The sequence below is a fragment of the Somniosus microcephalus genome, chromosome 6 (genome assembly GCF_052327205.1).
Source record: "Somniosus microcephalus isolate GS21.2 chromosome 6, FLI_Smic_1.0, whole genome shotgun sequence".
NCBI lineage: Eukaryota > Metazoa > Chordata > Chondrichthyes > Squaliformes > Somniosidae > Somniosus > Somniosus microcephalus.
This window is the reverse complement of record NC_140992.1, coordinates 180,118,012-180,138,491: the sequence shown is the minus strand read 5'-3', so window position 1 is coordinate 180,138,491 and position 20,480 is coordinate 180,118,012. Positions and strand designations below refer to the sequence as shown.

At 46.7% G+C, this 20,480-nt stretch overlaps 2 protein-coding genes across 2 annotated transcripts in view; one reads left to right on the top strand and one right to left on the bottom strand.

Annotated features, from left to right (window-relative positions):
• The window catches only part of LOC147116231 (uncharacterized), a 55,759-nt gene extending 36,246 nt beyond the window's left edge, over window positions 1-19,513 (bottom strand). The window contains exons 1-2 of the mRNA XM_085992024.1: window positions 18,976-19,513; window positions 9,387-9,532 (exon numbers count right to left, since the gene is read on the bottom strand). Coding sequence (XP_085848150.1) covers window positions 9,387-9,532; window positions 18,976-19,513 — 684 coding nt within the window. The remainder of the gene's footprint in view (window positions 1-9,386; window positions 9,533-18,975) is intronic.
• The window catches only part of LOC147116230 (RNA-binding Raly-like protein), a 1,022,237-nt gene that overhangs the window by 6,665 nt on the left and 995,092 nt on the right, over window positions 1-20,480 (top strand). The window contains exon 2 of the mRNA XM_085991011.1: window positions 9,858-9,925. The gene's annotated coding sequence lies outside the window, so the exon portion shown is untranslated. The remainder of the gene's footprint in view (window positions 1-9,857; window positions 9,926-20,480) is intronic.

Sequence of the window (20,480 nt, the reverse complement as noted above, 5' to 3'; positions counted from 1 at the left end):
GAGAGAGAGAGCGCGTTGCAAACACGTTTGCAGTTATATTGCCTTTTAACTTGCACTCTCCAAGCAATAAGCATTGCAACTGGCGTGCACTTCAGAGCGCACAAGCTGCAGAGGCAGGCAGAGGATTCTGTCTCTTGCGCTGCCCCTTTAAAGGAGGGCTGCAGTAATGATAGGTATTTTATCATTTCACTTCGTACATATTTTCCTTGCATTTTCATGGGACAGAATCTGTCAAACAACTGTTATAGAACTGTAACAGCAAATCCATTTCTGATATATGACATAGAGCGCACACTTATATAGGTCTGTGTAGTATATATGCACTGTATATTAATCATTATTGAATGTGTACAATAGTTAAGTGCTTCATCAGAAAGGAGTCAGTCATACAATTAAATACTTGGAAGTTCGGTAACTGGTAATGTAGGCTGAATTATAATATAAAAGGTATAAAATATATATAATTTGTAGTGTGTGTGTATATATAATATATATATAAACATAGGAAAATGACAGGTAGAAAAAGACCAGCTGGTCCATCCAGCCTGCCACACTCATGATGGCTGGAGTATCATGACTAGACACGTCTAAGAAACATAGAAAAATGGGAGCAGGAGTAGGCCATTCGGCCCTTCGAGCCTGCTCCGTCACTCAATATGATCATGGCTGATCCTCTATCTCAATACCAAATTGCCGCTCTCTCCCCATATCCCTTGATGCATTTTTTGTCTAGAAATCTATCTATGTCCTTCTTAAATATATTCAGTGACTTGGCCTCCACTGCCTTCTGTGGTAGAGAATTCCACAGGATCACCAGGTCTTACCCCACCCCCAGCAGCCATGTAATCTCCTGGGAGAGGCAAAAATCGCAGGGCCAATAAATATAAATTCAGTGACCCTATGACCCAGTGGTGAGATGTGGGGTCTCAGTGGTTCCAGATTAGATTACAAAAGTGTAGCACCGATTCCCCGTCCTTCCATCGAACGAGCTCCCTCCCACGAGTGCAGGATAAGAACATAAGAAATAGGAGCAGGAGTTGGCCATTCAGCCCTTCAAGTCTGCTCCGCCATTCAATAAGATCATGGCTGATCTTCTACCTCAACTCCACCTTCCCGTATTATCCCCATATCCCTTGATTCCCTTAGTATCCAAAAATCTATCGATCTCTGTTTCAATATATTCAACGATTGAACATCCACAGCCCTCTGGGGTGGAGAATTCCAAAGATTCACAACCCTTTGAGTGAAGAAATTTCTCCTCATCTCAGTCCTAAATGGCCGACCCCTTATTCTGAGACTGTGATCCCTAGTTCTAGACTCCCCAGCCAGGGGAAACATCCTCCCTGCATCTAACCTGTCAAGCCCCATAAGAATTTTATACGTTTCAATGAGATCATCTCTCATTATTCTAAACTCTAGGGAATATAGCCCTAGTCTATTCAATCTCTCCTCATAGGACAATAACCCCCCCCCCCCCCATCCCAGGAATCAGTCTAGTGAACCTTCATTGCACCCCCTCTAAGGTAAGTATATCCTTCCTTAGGTAAGGAGACCAAAACAGTACACAATACTCCAGGTGTGGTTTCACCAGAGCCCTATATAATTGCAGTAAGTCATCTTTAGTCTTATACTCAAATCCTTTTGTAATAAAGGCTACCATACCATTTGCTTTCCTAATTGCTTGCTATACCTGCAAGTTAACTTTCAGTGACTCATGTACAAGGATCCCCAGGTCCCTCTGAATACCAACATTGCCCAATCTCTCACCATTTAAAAAGTATTCTGCTTTTCTACTTTTCCTACCCAAGTGGATAACTTCACATTTCTCTACATTATATTCCATCTGCCATGTTCTTGCCCAATCACTTAGCCTGTCTATATCCCCTTGCAGACTCTTTGTGTCCTCCTCACAGCTTACTTTCCCACCTAGCTTTGTATCATCAGCAAACTTGGATACATTACACTCGGTCCCTTCGTCTAAGTAATTAATATAGATTGTAAATAGCTGATGCCCAAGCACTGATCCTTGCGGCACCCCACTAGTTACAGCCTGCCAAACAGAAAATGACCCGTTTATTCCCTCTCTGTTTTCTTTCCATTAACCAATCCTTCATCTACGGTACTATATTACCCCCAATCCCATGAACCCTAATTTTGTGTAATATCCTCTTGTGTGGCACCTTATCAAATGCTTTTTGAAAATCCAAATACACCACATCCACTGGTTCACCTCATCTATCCTACTCGTTACAACCTCAAAAAACTAACAGATTTGTCAAACATGATTTCCCTTTCATAAATCCATGTTGACTCTGCCCAATCATATGATTTTCTAAGTGTCCTGTGCCACGTCCCGAATAATAAATTCTAGCATTTTTTCTGCTACTCTGTTTTCTCTCTCCCTCCTATCTTGAATAACGGGGTTACGTTTGCTACCTTTCAATCCGCAGGGATCATTCTAGAATCTAGGGAATTCTGGAAGATCAAAACCAATGCATCTACTATCTCTGTAGCCACGTCTTTTAAAGGATCGCTGTATAAACCTTAGAACACATTGGGTGATGTGTAGTTTGCCTGAACTGTATAATATGTGGTATACATTCTTGTCGTTCATTTCCAAAATAAAGGTTGTTAACATTGCAAAGTTCCCCAGTCGCTCAGTAGATATGAATGCCCCTGCCCGGCATGGTACTGAGTCCCACCGACCAGAAGATCACTGGTTCAACCTCCTGCATGTGCTTTAGCTAGTTACACTCAAGTGAGCCAGTACTGGAGGTGTTCTAATTGGTATCTGTGCGGCTGGGCTGGGGAGACAAGAATCAGCTGGGATCAGTCCTTCTCCGTTACTCAGTGACCACCCCACCCCTTCCCCCTCCCTCTTGCAAAGTTCAAGGGTGCAGATGTTCACTGAGGACAGGTTTGGGCCGGGCCATGATGCCTTCACAACCAAATAGCCTAATGACGCTCACCTTCTGGGCTCACAAGTGAGGAATGGTAACTTGGCAGCTGATGCCTATAGAACTGTAGTCCCATAAGAGTCAGATCCAGAAGAGACGGGGAGACAATTGGAGGGCGGTGTGCACTGTCGTGGAGGAACCGAGGGTATATAGTCATATTCCCTCATCTTTTTAGTCGCTGTATCTTCCTTTGGATGCAACGTTAACCTGAAGCCCTGTCTGCTGGCCTCTGCAGTTCACAAAGATCCATGACACTATTGGGAAAAGAGCGGGGAGTTCTCTTGATGTCCTGGCCAACATTTCTCCCTCAATCAGTTCCGCCAAAAACAGATTAACTGGTCATTCACCTACATAACAAAAGTAACTACACTTCAGAGCTTTTTATTGTATGAGAAGCTGCACTGAGGCAATGCCGAGGTGCTGTATAAATGCAGGTTTGTGCACTCGGTACAACCCCCACCCCCTCACCTTCTCCTCCCACCACCCCCAATAGTGGCAAAGGTAGTTTGGAAAGTTGTGGAGATGAGCAGATACACTAGGTTGATGCTTCAGTGCAACATTCAGGCAGTCCCCAGACTGTGTCAGAACTTACAGGGATCTGTGGTTGTGAGCTAATATTTACAGGGACACCAGGGAGTATACACAGTCCCCAGAGTGTGTCAGTATTTACAGGGGTCGCCCTCCCTCCTCTGCTCTTCCACTCCCTTTCTCCTGTCCCGTGCCTACTGGTGCTGGTTGAGACCCCTCGCTGCGAGCACCTTCTCACAAAGTTAACCCTTTATGTTTTAAGGAACAGCCAATGCACAATGCGTTATGTAAGGCAGCAATTCAATTGATCATTTCTGCTGACGCTTTCACTTTGCTGCCATATTTTATGAGGCTCACTTGATTGAATTAATACTTTAAACTCACTGCCAGGCATCTATTATCCTCCGTGGGACCCATAGATCAAAGAGTTCCTTGTTCCTACACATAGATGCATCTCTCTCTTGTCTGTACAAAACGCTTCCATTTACCTGATTACTTTGTGTTCTTTTCCTTGCCAGCTCCCTCCCTCCCCCTCTCCTTGGTGCAGCTCCAAGCAGCCCTTTGGTCCTTCACCCAATTCACCATTCTCCGCGTGAGGGCCCCGGCAGTTCATGACAGCAGGCCGTGTGACTGCGGCGGGTAGCACAGCTGTGCCCAATCTAACCCCAACGAGACACCCGCGCACCAACACTTCCAGTAGGGGTCCCTGGAACATAGGAACAGGAGGAGGCCATTCAGCCCCTTGAGCCTGTTCCACCATTCATTTAGATCATGGCTGACCTGTACCTCAACTCCATCTACCCACCTTGGTTCCATAATCCTTAATACCCATACCTAACAAAAATCTATCAATCACAGTATTGAAATTTTCAATTGACCTCCAGCCTCAACAGCATTTTGGGGGAGCGAGTTCCAGATTTCCACTACCCTTTGAGTGAAGAAGTCCTTCCTGATATCACCCCTGAATGACCTGGCTCTAATTTTAAGATTATGCCCATGGGGTTTTGAGTCTATTTGTAGTTCCTACCTCGGCCCTGGCTGAGAACAGCTAACTCATCACAGACCAGGGATCAAACCCAGGACCTTCCTGCTCTATAGGGATCACATACTCATGGGGGGAGCAAATAAATTGCCCTTGATTCAGACAGACAGTCAGGATTTAGAGTGGTGATATTGGGGGACTTTAATTGCCCAAATATCGATTGGGATGATGCTAGGGTAAAGGGAAAGGAGGGGGAGGAATTTCTGAAATGTGTTCAGGAGAATTTCCTTGACCAATATGTTCTTGGCCCAACTAGGAAGGAGGCATTGCTGGATCTGGTGCTGGGGAATGAGGTGGACCAAGTGTCTGTGGGAGGACACTTGGGTACGAGTGATCATTGTATCATAAGATTTAGATTAGCAATGGAGAGGCGCAAGGAACAATCTAGAGTGGAACTTCTAAACTGGAATAGGGCTAACTTCAATGGGATGTGAAAGGATCTAGCCAGGGTAAAATGGAACCAAAGACTGACAGGAAAAACTGTAACGGAACAATGGGTAATCTTTAAGAAGGAGGTGTTCCAAGTACAGGCAAGGTACATTCCAACAAGAGGGAAGGGTAAGGGAACCAAAGCAAGGGCTCCTTGGATGACGAGGGAGATAGAGAAAATGATGAAACAAAAAAAGAGGGTGTATGAAGAATGTCAGGTAAATTCTTCAAGGGAGAACCAGACCAAATACAATAAGTTGAGAAGGGATGTGAATATGAAAATAAGATTGGCAGAGAACATGAGAGTAGAATGGCGGTTAACATAAAAGGGAACCCAAAAATCTTCTACCAGCATGTAAACAGTAAGTGGGTAGTAAGAGGTGGGGTGGGGCCTATTAGAGACAATGAAGGTGATATATGCTTAGAGACGCAGGGCAAGGCTAGAATATTCAATGAGTACTTTGTATCGGTGTTTACTAAGGAGGTGGATGCTGATAAAATATCAGTAGAAGTGGAAAAGGTAGAAGCAATGAAAGGGGTGAAAATTGATAGACAGGATGTATTGAAAGGCTGGGTATGCTTAGAGTGGACAAGTCGCCTGGTCCAGATGGCTTGCATCCCAGGTTGCTAAGGGAATTGTGGGAGGGGATAACGGAAGGGCTTGCCATAAATTTCCAATCTTCCCTAGATGTTGGGGAGGTGCCTGAGGATTGGAAAGTGGCAAATGTGACATCATTGTTCAAGAAAGGGTGTAAGGACAATACTAGTAACTACAGGCCAGTCAGTTTAACATCAGTGGTGGGTAAAGTTTTAGAAACAAAATCAAGGAAAAAATGAACGGGCATTTGGAGAGGTTTAAGCTGATTAAAGAGAGCCAACATGGGTTTGTAAAAGGCAGATCGTGTTTGACTAATCTAATTGAATTTTTTAATGAAGTAACAGAGAGGATTGATGAAGGGAATACAATGGATGTTGTCTACATGGATTTTCGAAAGGCGTTTGACAGAGTACCACATAGAAGGCTGGTTAACAAAATTGAGGCTCATGGAATAGCTGGGTCAGTGGCAGTTTGGATAAGGAATTGGCTTAAGGACAGAAAACAGCGAGTTGTGGTAAATGGCTGTTTTTCAATCTGGAGGATGGTAGACAGTAGTGTTCCCCAAGGGTCAGTGCTGGGGCCACTGCTTTTTCTGATATATATAAATGACCTGGATATTGGAATACAGAGTAGAATTTCTAAATTTGCCAATGACACCAAACTTGGAGGTGTGGCAAACAGTGATGATGATATCAATCGGCTGCAACAGGACATAGAAAGGCTAGCAGAATGGGCAGACAAGTGGCAGATGGAATTGAATACAGAGAAGCGTGAGGTGATGTATTTTGGCAGAAGGAACAGTGAGAGGCGATATACACTTAATGGCACAGTTTTAAAGAGTGTGCAGGGACAGAGGGACCTGGGAGTTAATGTGCATAGGTCCCTGAAGGTGGCAGGACATATTGAGAGAGTGGTTAACACAGCATATGGGATCTTGAGCTTCATAAATAAAGGTATTGAGTACAAAAGTAGAGAGGTTATGCTGAACCTTTATAAAGCGCTGGTTAGGCCACAACTGGAGTATTGTGTCCAGTTCTGATCACCACACTTTAGGAAGGATATGAAGGCCCTTGAGAGGGTGCAGAGGAGATTTACTAGAATGGTTCCAGGGATGGGGGATCTTAGCTACAAGGACAGGTTGGAGAAGCTGGATTTGTTTTCATTAGAGCAAAGGAGGTTGACGGGTGATTTGATAGAGGTGTACAAGATTATGACGGGTTTGGATAGGCTAGACGGGGAAAGGCTGTTCCCACTAGTTGATGGTACAAGGACTAGGGGACACAGATTTAAGGTTTTGGGCACGCGATACAGGGGGGAAAAACTTTTTTACACAGCGAGTGGTGATGACCTGGAATTCACTGCCGACGGAAGTGGTGGAAGAGGAGACACTCAATGTTTTCAAGGGGAGACTGGATAGGCACTTGAGGGAAATAAACTTGCAGGGCTACGGGGATAGAGCGGAGGAATGGGACTGACTGGATTGCTCTACCGAGAGCCGGCACAGACTCGATGGGCCGAATGGCCTCCTTCTGTGCCGTTATGACTCTGATTTTGCCCACTTTACCCCTCTAACTGTGTTGGCCACTGCTGGTCTCTGGAGAGGTTGGAGGAAGCAAGTGTGTGCTGTGTGCACAGCTCGTTCCACTTTGCTGGATCCCTGTTAAGTCAATAGACCTATACGCTACGTGAATAGAAATTCATGCATGCGTACCATTTCCAACCCACACTCATTGTGTCCTTTGTTAGCTCGCTGGCTATGGCTGCTCATTACTGTCTTAACAGGTTTAAAAATAATATGAACAGCTCGTTTATACACTGGACAATCATCTAGCAGTGTTAAAACCTACAACCTGCAACCCAGGAGGGGTGTGGCTTTCAGCCTGCTCAGAAGCTGCTATCACCGTTCCTTTATAATTGGGCTCCAGGGCCTACCTGGAAATGACCTTCCCTCTGACCTCTCTGGCACCCACCCACCAATCCCCGCACTAAGAGGCAGCACAGTTGGTGGTCACCGCCTCTGTTTTCCCCTCCTCTGCAAGCTCTGCGCTCAACCTGCTGCTGTTAATCTGTCAACGCCTGGCTCTCATCTTGCCACCTGCCTCCCTCCCCACCCTTGAATGAATGGCCCTCTCCCCACCAACAGCTCCCCAAAGGCAGCGTGACTGCAGTCAGCAGCGCGTTTGATTGAACCGCAGCACCAGAAGATCCCAGGATCAAACCCCGACATGATGAATCCCCATTACTGCACCACACAGAAAGTACCCGCTTCACTTGTCAATTCTTTCAGAAGTAAAATTGTGTGATAAAACAGGTCATTCCCTTAACGTATACTGACTGTATGCTTGCAGCTTTCTACTTGCTACACTGTTAAATCTAGGATTGATAAAATTGTCAATTCAGATTAGCGTGCAATTTTCTGAAGTCCAATATTGGATTCATCTGAGTCTGTTCTGCTCTGGTCAGGTTTCCCTGTTTTATGTTTGTACGCCATGATTAGTGACCAGAGGAAAATATACCTGAAGAGTCAGGGGAGAAGATGTTAGTGCAGTAAGAGTGATCTACCTTTAGATGTTTCAGTATGTGTTTTGTAAATGTGGTAGGATATGGTATTTTATCATGTCAGTGATACCTTGTGGTATATTAGTCATCTGTCCAATTTGAATACTTGGACATATGGCTCAATCTAACACTAATCTGCTGCAGTATCTCTTCGAGCCCATGTTGGAGTGTTCCTTTGCAATGAATCCCTCTAATGGTGAAAATGGGCACCCCTTGTTCAGTATCCACATCTCAGAGACATTCTTCCACTTGGGGTAACCATTGTCAGCCTCACACACTCCCAGACCTGGTATAAAGCACAAGTTAAATGCTTTAACACAAATCTAAGAACAGTGCTCCCTGTTGAGTCAGAGTGAGATTTCCATTTCCCTCACCCGCCACTCTCCTTATGACCTTTCTGACTTGGGGGTTGCTAATTTATAGTGTCAGCTTGTGCTGAGTTATGGGCCAGTCTGTGGGTCTGGATTGTCCTGCTGCGGGCGCCACCACTGGCACAGACACGATGGGCCGAATGGCCTCCTTCTGTGCCGCAAATTTCTATGATTCTATGGATCAAGATGGCCCAGACTCGCCAACAGACAGAGGAGACTTGTATTGTAACAGTCAGTGCTGGACTGAAACCCATGGAAGGCTAGAACGTTCACCCACTGCACCATCTTGTACCCCCAGGAGAGCAGTGCTCCAACACACTGAGCCGATCGGCTGCCCTTCCCCCAATAGCCACCTCCAGTCCTCCTGGGTAAGCATGTTGCTATTCACGTTTATATATGAAACTGAGGGGCAGGAAAAGAGCAGCTGATCCACCAAGTCTGCCTCACACTCATGAAGACCGGAGCATCATGGCTATAGACACCTCCTACAACCCCAGCCCACCAACCCAGGGCCAATAAGGGGAAAAATACTTTGGATAGTTCCTCCCCGACCCCCTCAAGTAATCGAACACAGTCCAGAAGATCATTATTTACACTCAACTACTGATAGTTTAATCTTTTACATATTTATTCTCAGTTCAGCCTTGTTTACTGTAGGTTGAGTACACAGATCGAATAACTAAGGCAGGTGGGGAGATTGCATCCAAACTTGAATCTTTTTTGTGTGCTTCAATTGGTTTTCTCCCATTTAAAAAAAAAAAGAATCTTCTTCTGAGATTTTCCCTTAAATACCACAAAGGCCACCACGTGTTGTAGTTTGTTGTAGTGGGGAGGGTTATAAAAGTGAGGTTTGTTTTCTTCTCAGACACTCTCAAATAATAAACAATAATAACTTTCCGCACCTTCGCAAATGCATGTTCCCCAGCATCAGTTTGAAGTGACGAGGTCAAACAGCAGTGGCTCTTTATTCCTAAGGCGTGGAGCCTGATGGGGCAGATTTTCACCTTGTCACCTGGGTGTAAAACTGGAATGGTGGGCCAGCTGGTCACTGTTATGTTCATAAATAAATAGACGTTTTCATTATGAACAGCTAGCTTGAGCTAGTCATTTATTCAGCCATGTGGACTAGTGTACAGGCATCCATCTTGACTACTGCCTTGTGGGTAGCCCACTACTAAAACATACAGCTCCACCTAGTGTACCATTCTAGAATGACATGTTACTGATCATTACATCCTCCTTCCTTAGAGGTTAAACAAAATCAATATCAATCAATATCAATCAATCATAACGACATAAACATCTTCACAATAGTCAACACATTTTCAAAGCTTTACTTTATGAACTCTAAGCTTTTCATTCTTTTATTATAGTTTTCTTTGTACTCAAAGATTAAGTCTATCAGGCTTTTTTACTTCACGTGTGGATCTTCTCAGCACAGGTAAGTCTGATGTGTTTGCATGAGAGCCTGTATGTGTGTTTGTGTTAGATTGTTCTGGTGGTGAGTGACAAGATTCAGTTGCGGCATTGTCATCGATTTGCTCTTGGATAGTTTCTTGTGTTTTCAGGAGGGAACGACGGTTCCTCCTGAGAATCTGTCCTTCCTCAGTTCTAACAGTGTATGACCTTGGTCCTACTTCCTCAAGAACTGTAGCTTTCCTGTTCCATGCATTTGGATCCTCAATCCTGACAACATCATCCCTTGTCAATGGTTTCAGAGCTTTGGATGACTTGTCATAGTGTGATTTCTGTTTCAGCTTTAACAGTTGAAGTCTCTGTCTTAGTTCCTTACTCTGCTTTTCTTTTGCACAGCAGGGTAGCGTGGTGCGCAACTTGCGACCCATTAGGAGTTCAGTAGGTGAAGAACCACAGTCTAAAGGGGAGGCTCGGTAGCTCAGCAGGGCGAGATAAGGATCAGACTTGCTTTCTGTTGCTTTCTTCAGTAGCTGTTTGAGAACTTGAACACCTTTCTCTGCCTTACCATTCGACTGAGCATACAGAGGACTGGATGTGATGTGTTGAAAGTCATAATGTGCTGCAAACTGTTGCCACTCCTTACAGTTGAAGCACGGACCATTGTCGCTAACGGCAATCCTGGGAATTCCATGTCTGGCGAAGATGGATTTAACATGCATTATGACACTGCTTGCTGATGTGCTTGAGAGCAGTGCCATCTCAGGATAGTTAGAATAGTAGTCAATCACTATTAGATAGTCTTTACCATTCAAATGAAAGAGGTCCATACCAACCTTTTGCTATGGTGCTGTTGGTAAGTCAGCTACTATCATTGGTTCCTTTGCTTGTTTCTTTTGGTGTTTCTGACATGTCTCACATATGCCTATCATGTTCTCAATGTCCTTATTTATGCCAGGCCAATAAACAGTGTCTCTTGCTCTCCTTTTGCATTTTTCAATTCCGAGGTGTCCCTCATGAATCCTTTTGAGCATGTCTCGACATAGAGCCTGTGGAATGACTATTCTGTTCTGTTTTAGTAATAGTCCACTTGCGACACTCAACTCTGACCTGATGTGATAGTACTTTGGACAGGAACCTTTTGGCCAACCATGATGAATGTTCTCTATTACTGTTTGTAACACTGTAGCTTTTACTGTTTCTTCTGCTATTTGCTTTGATTTTGTGTCTGACACGGGCAGCGCAGCAGTGACCATACTCACATGAACATCCACGTCTTCCTCAGTAGAGCTCACATGACTCATTGTGGGTGCTCGGGATAGTGCATCTGCTAACACTATGGGGTCAATTTTCTGGCCGCCGTCGGGCGGCTTTTCAGGCGGCCAGGGGCCGAAAATCGTCGAAAAAGTGGGTCGGGACCCCCCCGCCTGATTCCCCGCCCCGTCCGATTTTCGGACCGCCGTTTCCCCGCGCCCCGCTTCAATCCCGGCCGCCACTGGCGGGACTGGTTGTCAGCACACTAATTACCAATAATCAGCTTGTTGAAGTCGATTTTCCGGGGCCGTTGCGACTTTGGGGCTTTCCCCACGTGAAACCCGCCTGCGGGGAACCCCGCTGCTGAGACCTGGCATGAAGCTGCCGGCTTGCTTGCTGTCAGCTGCAGGTCAGGGAAAGCTGCGATTTAAAGGGACAGCACTTGTATGGTGAAGGACCTTGTTGTTGCAGGTTTGGGGCTACTTCTTCAAGGCTTGGGCACAGCTGTGGAAGGTTGGAGCCTCACACACTTCTCCAATGCGATCTCCTGGGAAGCCCCTCTCGCCACCCTCACTCAGCGCTTCCTCAGCGGAGGCATCTACGAGAAGCATGGGACACCATTTTTTCCTTCCCTTCTTGCCATTAGAGGATCTCCAGCAGCAGAGGCGGCAGCAGCAGAACCAGGAACAGCATGATGAGCAGCAGGAGCACCAGGCTGCTGCTCACTCACCTGAAGCTGCACAGGCCAGAAGGGGCCAGCGCTTGGAAGTGGCTTGAGAGCACCTTGCTGCGCTTTAGGGGGCCATGGGGACCCATATCTGCACTGGCTGTCCTACTCAGAAGGACTTCCATGAGGATCTGGTTTCTCTGTTCAGCAGATGGCCAACGCTCCTCAAGAGATGTCATTCTCTTATGTGCACTCACCATGTTTTCCGTACCCTGGCGAGTTATCTCCTCCATGGAGGTTGCCATCCTTTCCATGGTGATGCGTTCATGCGCCAATGACTCCACAAAGGCTCTGCTCATGGTCGCTATGGACTCCTCCATTCGCTCCACACTCGCAGCGACCCTGGAGACAAAACCTGCCAGAGACTCCTGCATCTGTGCATGGAGATCCATCACCTCTTCTCTTGCGGATGGACCCAGAGGCAGAGGGTCGACATGCAGCGCAGCTGAGCTGAACTGGCAGTGTCCTGCGCCCTCCGACGAGGACTCTCCACTGCTGTCCCTGTCTCCAGAATCTGCTGAGGCTCACTTGTGAGCTGTGAAACACCAGGTGACAACACTACTCTATGTCCCGTAGGTCACCCCGAGGTGTGAGTGTCTGCGCTGGTGCTGGGTGCGCTTACTTCTGCTGACACTGTGCCCTCAGAGGTTGGAGCTTCCTCTGAGGAGTCTGGCTGCACAGCCTCTTCCTCCTCCACAGTGAGGACGGGGGCTCTGGATGGTACTGTGGGGGAGTAAAGGAAGGAGGTAGAGATGTAATGCCAAGGTTCTTCTGGTGACTCCCAGCGAGTTGGCATCTGCTGACACCTGCATCCATGCAGCATTGGTCTCAGTGGGAGGCATCTTCCTCCCTGACCTAGGGAAGAGGACCTCCCTGTGGGCCCTAACCCCATCCAGTAATGCCTGCAGTGAAGCCTCGTCGATTTTGAAGGCAGCTCGGGGTCTGGCACTGGCCACTGCTGCTGCAGGCTCCTCTGCCATCCTGTATAGTTCATTTGGAAGCCTTCAGAGGATACAGTGCTTGCTGTGGAACTTGAAAGCACCACGAATGATGACATCATACTGTGGGGATTTCTGACTCGAATTGGACAATTAGCAAGGCTTCCCACATGCTGGGAATTAATTGGCCAATTGAGGGAAACCCGACCGTTTCCCACACAAGCCGAAAATCGGGGCCTATGTGTTTGCCTGGTGTGTAGATCAGATCAAAGTCATATCTTTGCAGCTTCATGAGTCGTTGAATCCTTGGAGACACCTCATTCAGGTTTTTTTTTATGATGGCAACCAGTGGGCAGTGGTCTGTCTCAACTGTGAAGGTGGGAAGTCCATATATGTAGCCATGGAACTTTTCTAGTCCAACTACCAAGCCCAGACATTCCTTTTCAATCTGGGCGTATCGACACTCTGAATCAGTCATAGACCTGGAGGCATAGGCAACAGGCTTCCAATCTTCACCCTCTGCTTGTAGCAAGACCGCGCGCGCCTAGGCCATCTTTTGATGCATCCGTTGACACTTTGATTCTCTTTGTTGGGTCAAAGAAGGTGAGCACAGGTGTGGTTGTCAGCACTGTTTTGAGGTTCATCCACTCTTGTTCATGTCTTTCTGTCCATGCGAACTCATTTGTTTTATGTAGCAGGTCCCGCAGACAGGCTGTCTTGGCTGACAAGATAGGAATGAACTTTCCAATGAAGTTTATCATCCCCATGATGCATAGCACTCCTTTTTTGTCAGTGGGTCAGGGCATTTTGAGTATGGCGTTTACTTTTTCCATATCTGGCTCTATTCCTTTACCAGATAGATTATCTCCTCGGAAAGTGACTTCCTGGACGCCAAACTGACACTTGGCTTTGTTGAGCTTCAGTCCATTCCAGCGTATGCTCTGTAGCACTTTAGTCAGTCTCTCATTGTGTTCTTTCAGTGTGGCGCCCCAGATGATGATATCATCAACATAGACCCAAACTCCTTTCAGACCTTCAATTATGTGTTCCATCGCTCTATGAAAGATTTCAGATACAGATGTTATCCCAAAAGGCATTCTGAGGAAACAATACCTGCCAAATGGTGTGTTGAAGGTACAGTATTTGGTGCTCTCTTCATCCAGTTTTAGTTGCCAAAATCCTTGTGAGGCATCGAGCTTTGTGAAGTGTCTGGCACCTGACATTTCACTGGTGATTTCTTCTCACTTGGGAATCTGGTAGTGTTCACGTTTTATGTTTGCATTTAAGTCCTTTGGACCCATGCATACTCTTAGATCATTGTTCTTTTTCTTTACACATACCATGGAGTTAACCCAGTCTGTTGGCTCTTCGACTTTCCTGATGACTCCTAGTGTGGTCATTCTGTCCAGTTCTTTCTTGAGCCGATCACGCAGGGGTGCTGGAACTCTCCGTGGAGCATGTACCACTGGCTGAGCATCCTCCTTTAGCTAGATCTTGTAAGTGAATGGTAGAACTCCAAATCCTTTGAACACATCCTGGAAATTACTCACTACAGAATCCATTGAGTCATCTGGCCTGCTTATGGCACAGTTTATATGGTAGACACTCTTGGCCAGTTCTAAGTCCTCACATGCTTTGTCACCTAGTAGTGAATCAAGTCCTTCAGCCACAACAGAAAACATGAGATGATGCACTTTGTCTTTGACTGTCACTTTAAGTGTGCATACACCTAAGCTATTTATTTTCTGTCCATTATAGTTTTTCAGTAGTACTGACTTTTTCTGTATTTTGGGCTTTTCTTTCATATTTTTAATGTCACTCATACTGATTAAGTTTGCTTTTGCCCCAGTGTCTAGTTTCAATGTAACTAATGCTCCATTTACCTGCAGTGGCATCATCCATTTGTCCTCTTTTACTGCATTAACTTTATGTTCAGCATTGTCCATTCCTGAGGGCTGTACATTTTCTGTATCCTTTTCTATATTGTCACATGACACCATTCCTACGAAAAATGTCTCACTTAAATCAGTGTCCTCAATCACATTGACTTGTTGCCCTTTCTTTGTTTTTACTTTTGAAAAGCATTGTTTGGCAAAGTGATTCTTTCCAATTACATTTTGTGCACATTTTCCCAAACGCTGGGCATTGTCTTGACTGGTGCTGGTAACCACAGCGTTTACAATTAAAAATTCCATCCTCCGATTGCTTTGCATTTCTGTTCTGCCCCTGTTTCTTCCCCTTGTAGGACACAGTACCGACAGCAGCACAGTCACTCATTACAGTCGCATTATTATTAATTTCACTGAAAGTCTTTGCATGCTGTTGAGCTAGCTCACTGGCATGGCATGTTTTTACAGCATCCTCCAATGTTAGTTCGGTTTCTCTCAACAAACGTTCCCTGACCTTTTTATCATGAATACCAAACACAATCTGGTCACGAATCATGGATGATTTCAGTTCAGAGAAATTACATGTCTGTGCTTTCAGTTTCAGATCGGTCACAAAGCTATCAAAAGTATCATTTTGCTGCTGTGTCCGTGAACGGAACACGTACCTCTCATAGGTCTCGTTCTTTTTGGGAGAACAATGTGTATCAAACTTCTTTAGCACATGTCCATTTTTTCTCTGTCCTCCTCTTGATCAAATACAAATGTATTAAATGCCTCTATCGCCTGCGGGCCTGCAACCGTGAGCAGTAACGCTATTTTCCTTGTGTCTGGCTTCGTACCGAACCCAATGGCAGCAATGTAGAGTTTGAATTGTTGTTTGAAAGTCCGCCAATTGCAGTCGACATTCCCTATGAGTTTCAAACCCTCCGGTGGCTTCAAATTCTCCATGTCACGTTTCACAATATTCAGCAGATATTACCACTCCTGGTACCATGTTATGTTCATAAATAAATAGACGTTTTCATTATGAACAGCTAGCTTGAGCTAGTCATTTATTCAGCTATGTGGACTAGTGTACAGGCATCCATCTTGACTACTGCCTTGTGGGTAGCCCACTACGAAAACATACAGCTCCACCTAGTGTACCATTCTAGAATGACATGTTACTGATCATTACAGTCACGAGAGAATCTGCCCGATTTTCGTGTACACAGTCTACCCCCAATGAATCGGCAGCATCAAGTTGCTGACTCTTGAAGCCAGGGTGGGCCCTCAGGCAGAGGCGGGGGGGGGGGGTTGGGGGCGGGTTCTGCTCCTGAACCCTCCCTCTCTCCTCCTCTTGCTGCTATTCACACCAGAGTCCGCCTGTGTCCCAAAATCCCACCCACTCAGGTGATTTCCTGCAGCAACTGCACGCTCTCCTTTGTTTAGCTGCTTGGCTGTTTACAGCAAAACTGTTATACAGACCAACCCTTTGAAGGTTTAAAAAAGCAGTCAATTTCTCCATGGAACCAGGTGGGGACTTCCAGCAGTGCGCCCGCTGTTAACCAAAATTACTACAAGGAGAATTTTGTTTTTCCAGTGTTGCTGTTTCTGACGCATAATTTGGTTCAGAGGGGGTAAATTGCTTCTGCAATCTTCCCTCTTGAACAATTTGCTCTCATGCAAGAGTAATCTGTAGTTAAAGAGCAGTTTGACGATGTCAGGTTGTGCTGGAGTTGCAACGCAGCAGATCAAAACACAAGCAAATGACTTGAATAGCGAGCTATATTTTCTTTACTATGCATTTTTTTAAAAAGCTATTACTGTCGTGGTGCTGATGCACTTTCAGAACAACTTTAATTTTGCTTGAAAAATCTGAACTTTGATGCTCTGGCCTCTTGCGCATCCCCAATTTTAATTGCTCCACCATTGGCAGCCGTGCCTTCAGCTGCCAAGGCCCAAAGCTCTGGAATTCCCTCCCTAAATCTCTCTGTCTCTCTAACTCCTTAAAACCTACCTCTTTGACCAAGCTTTTGGTCACCTACCCTAATAATTCCTTATATGACTCGGTGTCAAATTTTGTTTAGTAACACTCCTGTGGAGCACCTTGGGACGTTTCTCTACGTTAAAGGCGCTATATAACAACAAGCTGTTGTTGTTCGTTGCTGAGCCTCTCTGGAACCATCGCAGCAGCTTAATGCAACAAATGCCGCTGGGGCCAGTTAGAAGATCTAGGCCACACACTTGGAGACTGTCCTCATCGGCAAGGGCTGCCTGGTGCCCTCTGAAATTGCACAATGTCCTTCATCCACTGTGGCCCTGTGGGCAGCTGGGGAAAGTGGAGAGGCTGAAGTGCACGGCTCAGTGGGTAGCACACTCGCCTCTGAGTCAGAAGGTTGTGGGTTCTGATCACACTCCAGGGACTTGAGCACAAAATCTAGGCTGACACTCCAGTGCAGTGCTGATGGAGTGCTGCACTGTCGGAGGTGCCGCCTTTCAGATGAGACATTAAACCAAGGCCGCATCTGCCCCCTCAGGTGGACGTAAAAGATCCCACGACACTATTTTGAAGAAGAGCAGGGGAGGTTCTCCTGGAGTCCTGGCCAATATTTATCCCTCAACCAACATCACTAAAAACAGACTGTCTGATCATTTTCACATTGCTGTCTGTGGGACCTTGCAGTGTGCAAAATGTGGCTGCTACATTTTCTACATTGCAACAGTGACTATGCTTCAAAAATGTACTTCCTTGGCTGTAAGTGCTTTGGGATGTCCTGAGAAAGGCACTATATAAATGCAAGTCCTTCTTTCTATTGAATGGTTAGAACACTTAGAATGTCAAGTCAAGCGTGTTAGTCTATGTAAATGCAGCTGTAATAAAAGAAAAAGCAACCGTTCAGAAGGTGAATAGGAGGTGCCCTGGTAATGAGGTGTATTGATGTACCTTACTGCAGACCAAGAAATCCTGAGATTCCATTCAAATACCTGATGCTTCCTCACCTCCCTGGCACCATTATCGCTTGCTGTTCCCCAGATCACCTGCTGCCGGTCTAAGGAAGGCGAACGGGTCACGTGGCAGTCGCAAGGGATTCTTCAGAGATTGTACGTTGGGCTACACTTTAGCCTCCCCAGCGGCCCACAAGGCCACATTGGCAAAAACTGAACTGTAGTCCGGTATTTCCCAGCTGACCTCTCAGCCTAAGGCTGCAGGGCCCCATCCCAGGAGGCCATCAAACGGACAGAGCAGGAATAGATATCCCACTGGCAATGGTCAATTTATGTCTTGAAAGGCTGAATTGCTGCTGTCCCTGTGTAACACCCAAAACCACAGCAAATATTTTTTTCCCCCCAATGTTACTCCACTCCCTTCCTGAAGGTGCTGCTACATGGTTCCATGGGCACCAGCAGCCCTTCCCCAAGTGGCCATTCTTTGCACAAGACCCAAAGCAGTGTGTGTTGGCTGGCTTTTGAGGAGTGCGTTACAGCCAAGCCCGATTCCCCCCTCTCCTATTGGGCACACCCATACCCTTTTTGCTGTCACTTAACTCAGACCAGAGGAAGAGTGGCCACTTGGTCAAGGGTGGTGTTTATGGAACCACGCACCATGGTGCCTCCAGGATCAGCAGGGGATAATATATGTCCAAGATATCTCCATAAATTACAGATAAAAATAACAAATTAGCATCTATTTTTTAATTCTCGGGATGTGGGTGTTGCTGGCAAGGCCGGCATTTATTGCCCATCCATTGTTGCCCTCAATTAATATGTAGATCACTGATTTCCATAAACCACTTGATACACAGACTTACCATTTCAGAACCCTCAATTGAACGACGACTTTATAATTCCCGGAGAATATCCTTCAGTCTCTGTATCTGCGGCATTTTAGCAGAGAAATACAAATTGAAACGCGGAGCGTATCAATATAAAAGGGTCAGAGATTGTATAATTCACGAAAGATAAATGTTTCAGTAAAACCATTAGAGGAAATTGAGTTAAAAGAGACAAAATGTTGAGTCAGAATTAATGTTCATGTGCCCTTTGAAGCAAATCGCTAGCTTACCTTACTAAAGGCAAGTGTGTTGCATCCTGATGGATAATGGATTCCTAACTCAAGTCACAGTGATTAGATGGGGGTATATTTTCAACTTGCCATCCAGGCATGAAACTGGTATTAGTGATCAGCTACCCGTTAAAGAAAACACTTAATTTACATTTCAATTGAAAGTAATGGAAATGAAAATCGGGCGTTCTCTATGACGTTCGGGGGGGTGGGGGGCTCTGTTACGTTCGGGGGTCTCTGACGTTCGGGGTCTCTGTGACATTCGGGGTCTCTGTGACGTTCGGGGTCTCTGTGACGTTCGGAGTCTCTGTGACGTTCGGGGGTCTCTGACGTTCGGTGTCTCTGTGACGTTCGGGGTCTCTGTGACATTCGGGGGTCTCTGACGTTCGGTGTCTCTGACGTTCGGGGTCTCTGTGACATTCGGGGGTCTCTGTGACGTTCGGGGCAGGGGCCTCTGTGACGTTTGGGGGTCTCTGTGACATTTGGGGGTCTCTGTGACTTTCGGGGCCTCTGACGCTCGGGGGTCTCTGTGACGTTCGGGGTCTGTGTGACATTTGGGGGTCTCTGTGACGTTCAGGGGTCTGTATGACATTTGGGGTCTCCGTGACGTTCGGGGGTCTCTGACGTTCGGTGTCTCTGTGACGTTTGGGGTCTCTGTGACTTTCGGGGGTCTCTGTGACGTTCGGGGCAGGGGTCTCTGTGAGATTTGGGGGTTTCTGTGACGTTCAGGGGTCTCTGTGACGTTCAGGGGTCTCTGTGACATTCGGGTGTCTCTGACGCTTGGTGTCTCTGTGACGTTCGGGGTCTCAGTTACATTCGGGGCGGGGGTCTCTCTGAGATTCGGGGGTCTCTGTGACGTTCGGGGGTCTCTGACATTCGGGGCCTGTGTGATGTTCAGGGTCTCTGTGACATTCGGGGGTCTCTGACGTTCGGGATCTCTGTGACGTTCGGGGCAGGGGTCTCTGTGACGTTCGGGAGTCTCTGATGTTCGGGGTCTCTGTGATGTTCGGGGGTCTGTGTGACGTTCGGGGTCTCTGTGACGTTCAGGGTCTCTGTTACATTCGGGGGTCTCTGTGACGTTCAGGGTCTCTGACGTTCAGGGTCTGTGTGACGTTCGGGGGTCTCTGCGACGTTCAGGGTCTCTGTGACGTTCGGGGTCTGTGTGACGTTCGGGGGTCTCTGTGACGTTCGGGGGTCTCTGTGACGTTCAGGGTCTGTGTGACGTTCGGGGTCTCTGTGACGTTCGGGTTCTGTGTGACGTTCGGGGTCTCTGTGACGTTCAGGGTCTGTGTGACGTTCGGGGTCTGTGTGACGTTCGGGGTCTCTGTGACGTTCGGGGTCTCTGTGACGTTCGGGGTCTGTGTGACGTTCGGGGTCTGTGTGACGTTCGGGGCCTGTGTGACGTTCGGGGTCTCTGTGACGTTCAGGGTCTGTGTGACGTTCGGGGGTCTCTACGACGTTCGGGGCCTGTGTGACGTTCGGGGTCTCTGATGTTCGGGGGTCTCTGTGACGTTCGGAGGTCTCTGTGACGTTCAGGGGTCTGTGTGACGTTCGGGGGTCTCTGTGACGTTCGGGGGTCTCTGTGACGTTCAGGGTCTCTGTGACGTTCGGGGTCTCTGACGTTCAGGGGTCTCTGTGACATTCGGGGGTCTCTGACATTTGGTGTCTCTGTGACGTTCGGGTGTCTCTGTGACGTTCGGGGGTCTCTGTGACGTTCGGGGGTCTCTGTG